This window comes from Trachymyrmex septentrionalis, unplaced genomic scaffold (assembly GCF_001594115.1).
Source record: "Trachymyrmex septentrionalis isolate Tsep2-gDNA-1 unplaced genomic scaffold, Tsep1.0 scaffold16, whole genome shotgun sequence".
Classification (NCBI taxonomy): domain Eukaryota; kingdom Metazoa; phylum Arthropoda; class Insecta; order Hymenoptera; family Formicidae; genus Trachymyrmex; species Trachymyrmex septentrionalis.
In genome coordinates, this window is record NW_017304758.1 from 1,184,437 (window position 1) to 1,199,926 (window position 15,490).

A 15,490-nucleotide genomic window follows, 5' to 3' on the forward strand; every position below is an offset into this window, starting at 1 on the left:
GTCGTAATTTTCGCAAAACAATTTGAAGAATTAATCTTTTCTTCAATGAAGAAAACAGTGTCATTTCTATTATGATACCTTCACAAATTCTTTGGACGAAACATTATCTGTAAAGATAACAACTCTGAGTAGAAGAATTTTCCAAGATAGGAAAGTATTCTATAAGCATTAATTCTTATTTCGTTACTATCAACAATTATAAAGCTAAAATTACACTTTCCTTTTAATAATAAGTTTGCGAAAAGATGCAGGTAGAAGAGTATACTTTGCAGAAATCTTGTAAAATGCATAAGCGCGGTGATAGACATTAGAATGCAGATGTGCGCATGCGGCAGTTAAATATAAAAAGTGAGAGCTGTCAATTAATTCACCACTGCGAAACGCGTGTTAAGTAAATATGCCGGCCACCGTGGCAATTAAATACTCGTTATCGATCGCGCAGTTGCCGGAACACGGTAGTGCATTAATCGGAAAGTAAGACAGGGGACTCGCGGAGAAGAAAGAGTTAATTTTCTTTCGTGGCCTACTTACGTAAAATCAAATTAACGCGATGCTTTAAAAATACAACCAGAACGGAAGACTCGAAAAAGTGTGAAAGCGTCGCGCCCATCGATCGCCGCGATTGATCGATGACTTTTGGAGCAATCCATCCACTTGCGCTCTGCAGATTATTCCTCTTTTTAAATAAATCATGATTTCAATTCGTATAAAAAAAGAAGACCATTCGATTCATTTTAGACTGATGCATGTTAAGTAATGTCGGAGGAAAAAATAGAGATTTTCTAAAATTAGTTCATGAGGTTTGGTTTCCTGAATGGAAATTTGGGAACTGATTAAAAAAAAAACGAGAGCAAGATTGCTCTTCCTGTGAAATGTGTGTACGAAACAGACATTGTGTTTTTGACGCCCGTGGAGAATGAGGGAAATTGATTAAATCGTGTTTTAAGACTGAGATACAAGAAAGCTCTCGTATTAAGTCGCATAAGACGCATTAATATTCATGTGTCAGTTTCGCCACCTCCGGGTATGGTACCCGGACGGCTATGGCAGGTGACAGGCGGTTTTCGATTTCTTGCAATGTCGCATGGCGCGATTAAAGCCGCCGGCCAAACATTGTAGTCTTTTGCATGCGCCGAAGGTGACTTGCTGTAGCGTTTTCGTTGCAGTGCTGTGCAATTTAAAGCGATTTAATTTTGTTGCATCCCCTGTACCGTGACTTCCGTGATTTTTTGGCGATACAAGAAGTGGCAAGACCGTATCTTTATAATTGGATATGGACATAAGAGTTACGAAAATATAATGAGATATAAAATACATTTTCCGCTTTTTCTTTCTCAATGACAAAAACTACATTTTCCATTACTTGGAATCTCAGTAATTTTATAATAAAAAGCTTTACGCCCATAAGATGTATTTAATGCAAAAATTCCAAAGTTATATCTACTAACTAGAAAAAAAAAGAGAGCAAATTGAGATTAAAGTTAATCTACATATTTGGAAATAGGCACAAGTCGTGCCTCGTTTTAAAAAAAAAAAGACATTGAGATAAAAAAATTAGATATTTTATCAAAAATGTTGGTTTCCAATCAAATTTTAGTATGTTGTAGAGATAATGATCGTGGTATCAAGAAAACTAATTCTATCAGTATCCACTTCAAGTGTAAATTGTAATCTCGGATGGAATAGACTAAACTTGTCAAGTGCTACATTTATCGTTGTTTTTTTTGATACTATCATAACTATATTATCAACGTATTTGTAGCAAAATATCTAAATCTGTACTGTCTCCAGAATCTTCTCTCTCCAAATCTTGTATGACTAAGTCAGCTATCACCGGGGGAAAGCGCCCATCGGTGTGCCGAATATTTGTTGATAAATGCAATTGTCAAATGAGAAGTATGTAGAGTTCAAAGCTAGCTCATATTATTAAAAACTTAAAAAGAAGCTTAGTAGCATAATAAAATTTTGGAAGAAAATTCAAGCTAACAAAAAATAAATTAGTATTGAAAAAAAGAGCGATGAAATAAAATTAATGAATAAAATATAAATTTTAATTATTTTATTTTTAAAAAATCATTTAAAGTGCATGAATTTTGAACGTATTTGACTAAACGTCAGATGTAATATTTAAAAAATTATAAAAATTATTTGGAATATAGAAGTAGACCAGAGGAATTGTGAGTAAAATTCCAGTCTCTTATATTTTTCTCTGACTTTTCCCGGTTTTCCATGACCAATTTCAATTTCCCGGTTTTCCAGGTCTGTGGCAACCCTGCTATAAACTAAATAATTAATTTCTTAATCGCGAAAATATGATCCGTGATTTATTGCGATATATATTTAATCTCGACCGTTATTGTCAAAATTTATTAATAAAGTGAATGATTAATTAATCCGTTCAAATGGAGCAATCGAGCTGTTACTAATTATAAACTATACGGATTATTTTTCTATATGCTGCTAAATGCTTTTGATAAATTAATAATTAAATACGTAATTGAAACGAATCGATGTAAATATGAAAATTCTTCCTTTTTTTTATATTTCAAAATATATTTTATGATTCTTTTGCTATTATCAATAACAGACTTTTTTCTTTTTCCTTTGTTTAATTAACTTATAATTTGCACAAATATTAAATTTTAAAATCTTAATATACGATTTGCGATATACTGTAATATCCAATTTGGATTACTTTCAAAATTTAATAATATATTGTAAAATACAAGATTAAATTCATTCGAATCGAGTAAAATCTATAACTATGTTAAATTATGCAAATTATTTTTGCATAATATATATTCCATAAAATACTTCTTAAATAAATTAATAAATAATCGAATTAACGCGAATCATCGGAATAAATGCCAATCTCAACCTTTTCTTTTTTTACATTTTAAAACATATGTATTGATTCTTTCACTATTACCATTAGCTTGAATGTAAACATTAATTTATTATTAAATCATTAAAAAAGCTGCAATAGATCTTTTCTCTTTATTTTTTCGTTTAATTTATTTACAATAATTTGCACAAATAAGTATATTAAATTTCATGACATGAAGTTATGAATTTGAATTCTATAATATAAATAGGAATGCACTCTTTGAATGAAGTAGCGCTTTTCGCTGTGTCATATAGCCTTTTCATATACCTATGATTCCGTCGTTGTAAGAAGATTAATAAAGAAGAGAAGGATGCGGAATATATTGTGGGTGATGATTCGATATCGTTTATCATTGAAACAAGACGTTTATTGATGATGATGATACTACCCGACGGCCTCAACAGAGACGCCGGAGCTTTACGTCGAAAAAAGTTCTTAAACATAACAAGTTAACATCTATATAATAGTCGCTATGTTTTACAAGAAAATAGTCATCTCAGGTACAAAATGGAGCCCTATCACAGACGTCACTTAAAGCTTTAATCACCTATGTACAATGCGACTGAGTAAACCGCGAGTAAAAAAGTAAAAGTTCTCAAAGAATTCTCAATGAGGCTTCGCAAAAGTTTCTTTTGGAAGACAGCGATTCGTCGTTTTCCTCCTCGCGATGCCATTCAGCAAGGAAGTTGGATCCTTCGTCCGTTGGATTGTCCGTCTTGATCATTTCGGATGTCCGCTCCGGAGATCTCAGGACAGTTCGATCCGTTATCGTTTGATTACCTCATCACCAGGGTCTCCAGACTGCGTTGGAAGACTCCGAAGACTCACCGGAGGAGCTCGCGACACTGACAGGGCTCTGCGGAGGAGTGTACACGTTCTGGGGCACGTTCGTCGTCTGGCCCGTGCTCGGTGCTTGAGTCGTCTTCGTCGCAGCTGCCGCCGAGGTTGCCGTCGGCAGTGCCTGCTTGGTACCAGCTGGACCCTCCAGTCGTCGAAGGCACCCACCGAGGTGTCGCATGAGTTGGGCACCCGCGGCGGGATGCACCGCTGCAGCGACCGGCGTCGACAGGAAGGTTGACACCTCCTGGGCGCACTGGGTGAAGCCATCGCGGAATCGATCGGCGTAGCTGTTCTCCGGCGTGAGTGTGAGTCTCCTGGCGGCGCGCAGCGTGTGAAGATGACGCACCGTCAGCTCAAGGATGTCTGCCTTTTCCAACTTCGCCACGTTCTCACCCTCGGCCTGCAGTGCGGTCACCATCAGATCCTTCAGCTCGTCCAGGCAACGATTGATACGGGCACGTCGCTTGCGCTCCAGCATCGGCTTCATCACCTTGCGGTACTGATAAGTGCGCGACACTGGTTCCTCGTACTCCATACCGCTGACCGGCGTGTAACCCGTGTGCGGTGACATGATCACACTTTATATTGTCACTGGTTTCACAAAACAAGAGATAACTCAGTCCAGTGAGAGTGGATTCTTCTGGAATCGCGGAATGTCCTGCGTTGATTCCCGGACCGAATCACCGGTCGGATCACGATCCGATCCAAGGATTTAGGGAAATCCGCGGTGCTCTCTTGCCAACTGTGTATATCTCCCAATCGGAAATAGTTCGAAATCGGGAGCACGATCGAAAATGTTTCGACGTTTGTATTATTCTCTCTATTCGAACAGTACTGTCTCGCTGTTCTCGGAGTGCCGAGAGTGCGATGTCTGAGTCCGTACGTATTCGTGACGGTTCTGAAGCGCTGGCGGGGTACAACCCGTTATTTATATGCCGCGCGATGCCCCACCCGTGCCTCCGTCATCCTGCGCCCCACAGCTGGGAGTGACGGAGGGGGTCCGAGGGGCACGGTATGCTGAACCCTGCAGCCCGCGTGCACGGCCAGCCAGCAGCAGCGGCAGCAGCCGTGGCGTATCGTGGGAAGCTCGCGGGTCGGAGCGTTCTCACAGATCGGGGGGGCCTGTTGGGGCCTGCCTGCACAGGTTCTGTGCCGCTTAACGCCTGCCGGGCCGAGGAGGGGAGGGGGGAGGGGGGGGCCTCCTTGCGAACGAAGAGCGCGAGCGTGGAGGGGACACTTTGCTCACCGAGAGAACACACCTGCACACGCGGTGCCCTGGTACGACACGACGCGCCAAACCGCGCCGAGGAACACGGGCGAGAGGCGAGAAGAGGAGAGCACACGCCACGACGCGCGACCAGCACGAGGACGACTCGCGCGATCCGTCGCGCGGTAGAGCGGCGCGCGAGCCTCGATCCTCGCGCCGGAGGTAAAGATTATCGCGATCGAATCTACGAAGGAGATGCCGCTTCGCGAGGATACAGGCTAGATTGAAACGTAGCGAGAGAAAATCAACTTTCTCGGCGCGGTTTCAGAGTCATTTGGAGATGTCATTTGCCGATTGTTTGCAATTTTCAATGACTGATATGCCTTCTGCTATATGAAAGTATATTATACACCTTTATTCGATAATACTGATAGATAAAACTGATTTTGCATACAATGCAAATATGATAAAAGATAACTTTAAAAGTTACTCACTACAAAACCAACGTTTCAGTAATTAATCCATATCTAGAGAAGTACAAGTTCTTATCATCAGATTAAGCCTAATCGGAATAATTTCGATAGGCTAAAGCAACTAAAAATTTGCTGCTACAATCAAAAACTTGATCGCTCCATAGTATAAAACCATAATATAAAAATGCTATGCCATATTTTACTATCTAAATTGTTGCAACCAATTTTTCTTTCGGTGTGTGCGTTTCCACTCAATTACATATCGAAATAGAAAATTTCGAGAAAAATATCTGTAAGAGGAGTGTTTATTCGATCGTGCCTGCGGATTAAGATAACGATGTTTCCAATCGAAGAAACGATATTTATAGGACATCTAAACACCGCTGTTGGTTCGCGCGTCCGCGCTGGAGGCGCATGACACTTGTTGATTTACGTCGGATTACCACCGACGTGGTGCACGTGTGCGCGCGTGCACACGGCAGCGCACTCCCGGCACTTCCTCGGATCGTGAATCACGTCTTGGCAACGCCGTGTCGCGGACTGGACCGTTTCGCGTTCCTCTTCGCGTGGAACAATAGAAATAAACATCACGTACGCGGCCCGCCCACGCTTCTTGTCTCATCGCGATTATACAAGATCATCTTAGATCATCTTAGATCGCTTCTGTTGCATTACGTCATGCGCGAATCGCTGGGAACATGTATTATAAAAATTTATTTGGGAAAAAAATTCTTAAGAAGTTTTAACGAATGAATCTCTTCTACGTGGCAGCTCCATCTAGAGAGATAACGGACGGTGTCACTGGATGCGATTTGGCCATAAACTCTCTTTTACGTGGGAAAAAAATTCTGACGTTAGTTGAATCACCTTTTTATTCTGCGACGAAAAAATTCTGTGGTCGTATCCTTTCTTCTATCGAGTATATTTTCTGAATTTTTCACTATAATTAACCTATGATCTCTTCCTGCTCTCTTGAAAGATTTGCGTAACTTGAAAGAGTTTTGCATATATTCCACTCGAGATCAGTCTGATATTATAGAGAATCTCTCGAGGGTTTCTGACAACCGGTTCCGGTGCAATCGGAGCGGGGAGCCCAGGAGCCGATGTTTTGAATTATAAACGTTCTTAATGATCCGCCCATTCTTGGACTTGGACGGGCCTCGCTTGTGAGACTTAACGAGGTGTTTAGCCCTTTTGGAAGCCGATATCCCAAACAAGGCCCCGCTGAGTGGGTCGGCTGAGTATTTTACGAGCCTTTGGATCTAAACGCAAAAGTAGCTAGTCGCTTCGGAGGCATCCGCGCGCGCGTGCGCAATCCGGATATTATCACGATGTGTCGTCTTCATAAAAGGAAGAAGAAAAATCAGCTTTTTCAGGGATATGGTTGCCACTTAGTCGCCGATTTGTTCATGACTGCGATGAAAATTGATACCAGTGGAATGTCTTGTCAACAGGGATTTTTAAAACTTGAGGCAAACATTGCTCTGAAAAACGTTCGCCTATCTTCGTAAGATAAGTCTAAGATATATCTTCTAAGATATAGTCTTCGATAATGTTAAAAGGGTGGTTCATCAAAATTCTAAAATTCTTCAAAAAGATAATACTTAAAGATAATATTTTAGAATGAGACTATCTTTTCTCTTTCACTCTCTCTCTCTCTCTCTCTCTCTCTCTTGAACGAGATCGCTGAATATTATTTTCTCTCATTCAGTATTTAACAATGAGAAATAATATTCAGTGATCTCGTTCAAAAGAGTGAAAGAGAAAAGGTAGTCATTCTAAAATATTATCTGTAAATTTATATCTTTGTGTGACGAATTTCCGTGATTAATCCTTTTAAAGTTATGAAGATAATATTTTAAAATAGTCTATCGTAATAACAAAGCATGCATTCTCTCTTCAATTTTAAACGAGACATCACTAAATATTATTCTCTTAGTATTTTATAGCAAAAAATAATATAAAAATATACAAGTGTCGTAATTCTATGATATCCTTTAGATAATATTTTTCTTACATCGGTTTTTTTCAGCAATTATCTTCGTTTCCGTACTCCACAATGATACAGATCGAAACACTTCTCTCGTTGACATTTAACTGCGATACAAGAGGGGTTTCAACGAAACAGTCTCAAAACGCTCGCGACATATATTTTATTCTGGCAAAGTGCCAGGCTTCTAGATATGCTCGAGCAATTTCGTTAGTCCACGCATGTGTCACGTATTTATTATTAATCTTCTAGTAGCAAGACGGACTTTCGGAATATATATTCGGATCCAGTCTTTTTTATTTAATCAATATACAAAATAAGTTAAAGAATAATAATGCATAAAGTTTTTTTCCCCTGCTTATTTACTGATAAAAATATACAATAAAAGAACTAACTGACTTTAAATAGTAGCAATAAAATGCAAAACGCTTTGACTGACGAAGCCGTAAATCGCACTCAACCCCCCAACCTTACCATTTAGAGGGTATCTTTGTATTCTATTTGTCTGAACACGTGTCTCTTCCCTCTCGATCCAAACTCTATCCTCTCTATCTCTCTTTCTCCCTCGCTTGCTATGTCTTATTTATCACTATCAATTCCCCTCTTGAATCATAGTTTCTGCGCGGTAAGTACGTGCGTCGACGGACGAAAATAAGGCAGGAGCGACCGCGCGCCGGTAGAAGACCGGTAGGATAATTACATTGATTGGTCATACAAGCCGGATGCGGCGGTACGCGCGTACGCCAGTTAAAGCCCCGACGAAACGAGCGTTATCCGCGGCGCTACACCGCCGGGACACCGGGTATACATATTATTGCCCCACGTTAACAACTTGTTACGCCCGCTCACCATCGGCGGCGAATGAAATGAACCGTTGATATTCCCGCGGCGAGAACGCGTCCTTACGTGATCCCCGACGATGAAGTTTGTAATTCGTTTCTGGGTATGATGGATTTTTTGTGCGCTCGTCGGTCGGTCCGCAGTAAATCGTGCGCTTCCTTCATCGAGAGATCGAGGAAGTCTTGACCTCAGGAGCGAGGGAGAAAAAAAGAGGGGAGGGGGGAGGGGGGGGAGCAAGGGAGAGGAAAGGGGAAGAGAATAAGAAAAAAAAAGGAAGAGTCGGGATTCATTCATCGTGATTCGCGTTAACATTACACGCGACCGTTACGTCGACATTTTGATCGTATAACAGGTTGTCAAGCGTATTAATTATGCTGCGAGATGGTCAAATTATAAGGTTTCCGAAATATTTTTGAACACTCCTGAAAAGTCCTGCATCTGACATTTTATCGATCCGATTGGCTTGATAAGCGCGATAAGCGAAAGATCGACGTGACGTTAATTAAATATAACGTTGATGCATGTATGAGCGATAGAGGGTATTATTATTACGATTAGATAGTACCTGATAATGTTAGTAATTAGAATACATAATATTAACTTGTAATTGGATTTTTTGTAATGTGCAATATAGTGTTTTTTTTAATCGCTAATTTTTCTAATAGCTTTATAACTTATTTTTTTTTAACTACGTTAAAGCAAGTTAAAACTTACAGAAAATATCAATTTAATATTAAAAAATGTTGATAATATTAATGCGAGACAAATAACGTGTTGACAAAGAGAAAAAAAGGTAACAATAAATTTATTTAAAAATCACAGCTGCATTATCGCGCGAGTTAAATAATCACTAACAATAGCTGCAGTCTTCACGCAAATAGCAATTAATCGACAATTTTCATCTAAAGAAACATTAATTATCTCTTATTATTAGTTAAATATATCACAGAGCGACGTGCAAGAAATACACAACAGTAATCGACCGCGTCATGTAAAAAAATATAGAAAGATATTCTAGGAAATAATCAAGCCGACGGGCTTGTTTAAACATTACGGCTTATAATTTATTATCAATCCATATCAATGAAGTAACGTGAATTATGACAGCTCAGAGTTTATCCCTCTCTGCCTTCTCCAACCGCATAAAGCAAAGCAGTACAAATAAACGATCAATGCATTTTCCCCAGGCTAAAAAGCAACAATCCTCGATCCCATCGCTTCGAAGCTACAGTAATATTTACCGGATCCGAAGTCTCTTCAAGAGGATTTTCTCGACGCTCCTCGACCTCCTCGTGCTTCGCTTCGACGTGCCCGAGTCTCCTCGCGACTCTCCTTCTCAGCGACCCCGTCTGTCGGCACGGAGGAAGATACGAGGTCGTCGATGCTAATTCGTCGGCGCGTCGGAACACTTCCGCTGAACAGACCTCTACTTCGTAAAGACGCGGCGACTTCTTCTCTCCCCGTTTTGCCATGTTCCCCAATCCTCAATCCCTCCCTTTTCATAGTCCATCATTTCATTCCGTCCCTTTACTCGCGAGGTTCCGTCCGTCTCTTTCCTCTCCTCGGCGCAGAATGGGTAGCCTCGCCTCCGAAATTCTTCCGGTTGTATATACTCTTGGCTCGTGCTACGGAACGTGGGAATGTTCTCAGGCCTGGAAGCCGACCCCACCACACGGTGGAAACACTTGCGTTGCAACGGACCGCATGCAGTGCGCGCAGCGATGGGGTCGAGCGGGAATCCTCGTGCAAGCCTTTACCTCTGGCGATCGATCGACAAATTGTTCGAATTAAACCTGAACATTTAGCGATTCTTGCAATCGAAAGGGAAATGAGTACAACTAATGTGAATACACTGAACAAAGTTACTAAATCTCAATATATATATATATATTGTTTAATAGTATCAAGTAAACATTTCCTTACAGTAAATTAATTGGGATTTATAGTATACTTCGAATTAATGTTTTGCTCATAATTCACATCGAACTTTTTTTTTTACTTTAGTCAAGAGACAAGATCCCAGGAATAAAGTGATTTAAAATTATGTAAAGTTGTGAAATTATTATAAACAATTTTTCACACCGCAGTCGGAGAAAACGTCCGGATGGACTCGCTCCGATTAGAGTTAAGAATTTATTTTTCAGATAAATTGATCTCTATTATTATAATTAATATAATCCAAGGGAACTTGTTTCATCGTTTTATTCATGTAATACTTTTTACTTGAATGTCTGACTGCTCGAAGTATTGGAATATATATTATCTTCGAGTATTTATCGTCAACAGAGTTCTCCAGCGCACGACACCAGTTTCACCCCATCGCTAGGTCGGCGTACACGAGCGTGGCGTATTGCGTGCATGTGCGGGGCGCGTATACACGCACGGGCGCGCTCTTCCTCACTGATCTCATTGTGTGCGCCGTGAGGTCCTCTTTGTGAGAGGAAGAGGCAACCAGCCGGTAATGTAACCTTAGCACTGCCCCATCGCCGCGCGTTGTGCACATAATGCGGAGGCTATTGTGCGCAGCACGGGCCACATTGTTGTCCGCATCTTGCGAGGCACCCTACAACGCCGACGGCGTTGTTGAGGGAGCCGTCCACGTCGTTCTCTCTCTTTCCGTTTTTCCTTCGCAGCTACCACGTTTCTTCTCCCTCGCGAGCTCGTTCTCGTGGCGAATTACGCCGGTATCCTTGGAGTAGGTCGCGAAACCGGTATAATATACCGTGGTAATATATTAATACCCTTTTTGTAATGGAATTGAATGATCGCGAGACAGACAGCTATACATGGATAAAGAAATGTTTCCTGGTGATTTTACATCATAAGCATTGTTATTTAAAAAAATTCGCGTAGAACGTGCCATTATTGTTTTACGTATAACAAAAAGTTATTATTTTGTTATTAGATTTGATAATCGCGTGTGAGGCCAAATTTAAAATTCACTTGTAATATATCAGATTTGAAATATACTACTTTATAAAAATTTACTTTTCTGTTAATGGGAATATTTTCCAACGTCAAAAACCTTTTATCTCACAGATAACATATAGGCCGGTATTCATAAGTCATTCTTATTTCAAGACCATTTAAGTAATGACTTAATTCTTAAGATAATGCATATAATCTCTGATTGATTCATGACATCTTAAGAGACTGTACTTAAACGGTTTTTAATATAAGAATCGACAATTAATACCGCTCGTAGAATGAGAAATTAAATAAACAACGAGCTTTATGCTTCCACTTCATAGCATAAAGATATAATTTGTACGCAAATTTACCTATATAATTTCATCCTTCTTATCTACATTGTATATTTAAATATAATTATAATATTAATATAATCTTCATAAATAAAGTTAGCAAATTATTTTGACATAACGCGAAAACAATATTGTATCATTTCTCGTTGTCAACAGATAATTAAGTATAATTCAGATAATTCACAAATTAAAACAATTAAAGTTCGACGAAAGCACTGCTAATAATATATTTTGATGCCAGCTGCAACCTTGACGACATTACTGCAACTCAATAAAATTTGTAAAAATTGCAACTATTAAAACAACATTGATACCGATAAGTGTTCTCATTACAACGAAAGATCGTTTTTGCCCGCATACTACATTTTCTGTACATTAAAGAAAATCGTATATCGTATAACATTTTTTTTCCTCTTCGTCCTTTCCTTTATATTTCTGATATTTAGCCTTGCTTAAATAATTCCTCATTGCATTAAATAATGTCAAGCCTGATTATTAAAGACCATTATAAAGTTAGAGAGTGGCGGAGCGCAGAGATCTAAATCGCAAAATAAAATAAATTGCAAAAGTGGATCGCGATAAACATTCTTCAAGTATTCCGCTGGCCGATCGTAAATTTCGAATTATGCGTTTCATTATATTCAGAGCATGATTTTATGACTTTTGCGCACGCACACAGATTACGTCGAATGGAGGCAAGATTCAAACCCTATAAAAGCGTCCTCGCATTTGGTTTACTTTTTCGCATCTCTTTAGGCAAAAGTCTGACGAGTGTCTTTTTAACCGCTCATTACCGCTCCTATTACGTGCTTGCATTTAGCATAAAATTAACAACGATATCAGTTACATGGTTCAAAGCGGAAATTCAGGTTCCAACGAATACATCAGACCCATCTAATTATCAGCAGCGGGACGCATGTCACGATTAATAAAGCCTGTCTACAGTCTCGTATCGTGCAATTCGCCGACACTTTCGGCGCCTCAAAGAACCTCCATCATGGAAGAAATCAGAATCACGTCCGTTTATTTTCGCATGTCGCGATTACTTCGAGCTTCTGCAATTTCGTCGCGTGTTTCTTATTTCATTTCGCGCGCGGAGTTACGCGTCTGCGCAAGGTGGCACAATCTCGCCTGCATTTTACGAGGAGGCATTTTTCACTGTTTATCTCCATCTTGCCTTCATTGTGCATCCTTCTTGCGGTCGCATCACGATTCCCGTCTCACTTGTGCCACCCTGTGCATAGTGTTTACGTCGCACGCTGCCTACATTATTCTAACGTCGGTCGCCGCCGGCAACGTCCGCTTATTTTTCCGTCTTTTTACCGAACTTCTTCTACGTCTTCTTCACGTGCTCCTCGAGGAATCTACCGCGGGAGAATACCCTTGCGCTACAATTTGAATAATTATACTACGCGCGCGATGAAGTCAAAAATCGGCAAGTTATTAATCTCGAAGTACTACCGCGCGGAGTCTTCAAAGCTTAGACTGTAATTTTTATCGGGCGAAACAGTCGCAACGATTATGCGAAACTTCATGTTTCCTCGGACGGGAGAAAGTGCGAATGAAGCTCTCCTCGAGAGCGTTGTTACCACCTTGTATCTCATTTAAAGTCACCGTACGCGATTACATCCATTTAAGAAAGGCTGTAAAATGAAAGTGACACTTCTGTGAAACCTCCAGTTATTAATGGTACACATCTGATTTTCTCTGTTGCGTGTTGTCCCATTGAAGGAAGAACACTCTCTGCGAGTGTTTCACCCGAAAATATTCAGTTTGATATACAGCTTTATAAAATATCCTCAATTTTTTTTGCATTTTCTTGGAAACGCCGACAATAAGAGCAAAAGATAAATTGACAAAATATTAAATATAGGATAAATTTCCCGTTTCTCTATCAATGTAGATTAATTTTAATTTCGGTTCGACTGATCTTCATCTTTTTCTAATAATTCTTATACGGAGAATTTTTTTTAGAGTTTATCCTGAAAATGTCATAGTTTTGGGACAACACTGTATTCCGAAGAATTTTATGTAAATTTCTCTCATTCATTAAGAAAATATAAAATTCTATAATAAAATATAAAATAAGCTTGATTAATTTTACTGAAATATAATTCATAGTAAAAATCTTTAAAATATTATATTATACAACTACTATATTTTCCGAGTAAATTTTCAATATATTGTCTCCATGTAGAACTAGCAAAAGATGATGAGTTGAATCAAGGTTGAAATTAAATTACATTGACACAAAAGAAATATTGATTTTATGTGAGTAACTGAAGAAGACTAAAGAAGTTAAAACGTTTTATTTTGTACATGATATGACAATAAATTGAATTATAATTTACAAAAACTGTTAATTAGGTTTATTATAGAGTCCGTCATTAAGTAAATTTTGAAAAATATTAAAATTCTTATAAAAATAACTTTTTTCACTAGAATTACCTTTTTCGTTAGATATACAACGTTTACGTTGTTTTGTAAGACTGCTTCATACTTACTGGCCAAGGCTGTAATTTATCTTGGTATTTGCAATTAAATGGAAAAACACAAAAGTTCCAGAAAAGTGTAAGCGCAAAAACTTTGATACGATTCTTCGATATAGGTAGGATAATTATTATGCTGACGTTAATTCGTTACGGATCTCGAACGTGTGCTACATAAAATAGTGCTTTAAAATCATCTTACGCGTCGGCTACGTATATTCTGCGGATTCCGCAGACAGAGTGTACGTCCAATCGTAATTAAGGCCGCGAAGTCTTCCACTTCTTCGCTTGCTTCGTCACTCTTCTCGTACTTATCTTCTCCCCTGCCCCTCTCCCTCGGGCACGGCTTACCGCTGGGCTAATGTAGGATCAAGAGTTACCTTTTACGCCCGGCTAGTAATAACTCTCATCGTTTTTCACATGCTATAATGTTGAAGCCGTATTCGTGACGTACACGCCTTACGTGCCAGCTGCGGAAATCTTTTTATGCGGGTATTCTGATCCTCGGTAGACTGCCGCGGGGCATTAAACGAGCCTTTAATTACCAGTGTTAATCTTTTTTCCCCTGTTGTTAATACGTGAATTACAATCTTTCATAGAATTAAGGATTATCTCGTGCCTTCAATAGCAATTGTCAATCAGAGGTGGGATACGTGTCGTTGAACCTTTTCTAGAACCTCATCTAGAACTAGTTTCTCGTTTCGACACGTCAGTCGCTTCGGGCGAGTGTCAGTCACGTGTCGTTTAACGATACGAGCAACAACTTTCAATGCGTTTGCCGCTGGTACGAGTAAAACAACATCGGTAGTTGCTGCCGCAGTTCACCCTGACGCAGGCAGCATTTCATTGAGCTGAGTAACGCAGTCCAAGCACTCACCCGGAATTCCAGAGACGCTTATCACGCGACGAAACAATCACCTTCCGCTCTGAGCGAATTGCATGAATGGACAATGAAGTTATTGCTACGTTCGAGTATGCGAAATATCAAACAGCTACGTCAATTTCCTATCGATTGAAGTAACACAGCGCTCGCCTGTGTTACGTGTACAAACGTCAGTAATAACAATGTCATAATATCTTATAAGCAAAATCGCCAATTTAGACGATACAAGTCTTATCGGAAAGAAAAAGGTTTTGCTGAAATATCTAGAAATTTAGCTAAATATAAATTTGAAAATCATTTTCTTGAAATCCATCAAAATAAATATGTAGAATTCTCAAATGTTGGCGACGATACTGCAAAAAGGTTTTAACTTTCTAGCGTTTAGTTTGAACATAATTATTTTTATGATCCAAACAAAATTATTTTCAAATCTATATTCATTAGCATATCTAAATTATTAGATATTTCAACAAAACCGTTCTTGTGAGAATGCATGCTACGTTTCCAATTAATTTGCATTTTTTGCTGTTATAAGGATTCAATAATTATCTTAAAAAATGGATTGCACGAATGAATATTTATCTGTTTTATATATATATATATATATATATATATATA

The 15,490-nt window shown here is 39.2% G+C and overlaps 2 protein-coding genes across 3 annotated transcripts in view; both read right to left on the reverse strand.

Annotated features, from left to right (window-relative positions):
* LOC108746078 (tubulin polyglutamylase TTLL4-like) overlaps positions 1-15,490 on the reverse strand; it is a 128,262-nt gene that overhangs the window by 5,173 nt on the left and 107,599 nt on the right. Inside the window, exon 1 of one of the 2 annotated variants that reach the window (XM_018482602.1) lies at positions 7,425-7,482. The exons of the other annotated variant lie outside the window; for it this stretch is intronic. Coding sequence (XP_018338104.1) covers positions 7,425-7,426 — 2 coding nt within the window. The 5' untranslated portion in view covers positions 7,427-7,482. Of the gene's footprint in view, positions 1-7,424; positions 7,483-15,490 lie in introns of those variants that run through there. 2 annotated transcript variants of the gene reach the window in all.
* Positions 3,132-4,611, reverse strand: LOC108746081 (enhancer of split mbeta protein-like). The gene has a single exon (XM_018482607.1). The coding sequence runs from the start codon at positions 4,296-4,298 to the stop codon at positions 3,672-3,674; it is 627 nt and encodes a 208-aa protein (XP_018338109.1). The 5' UTR covers positions 4,299-4,611; the 3' UTR covers positions 3,132-3,671.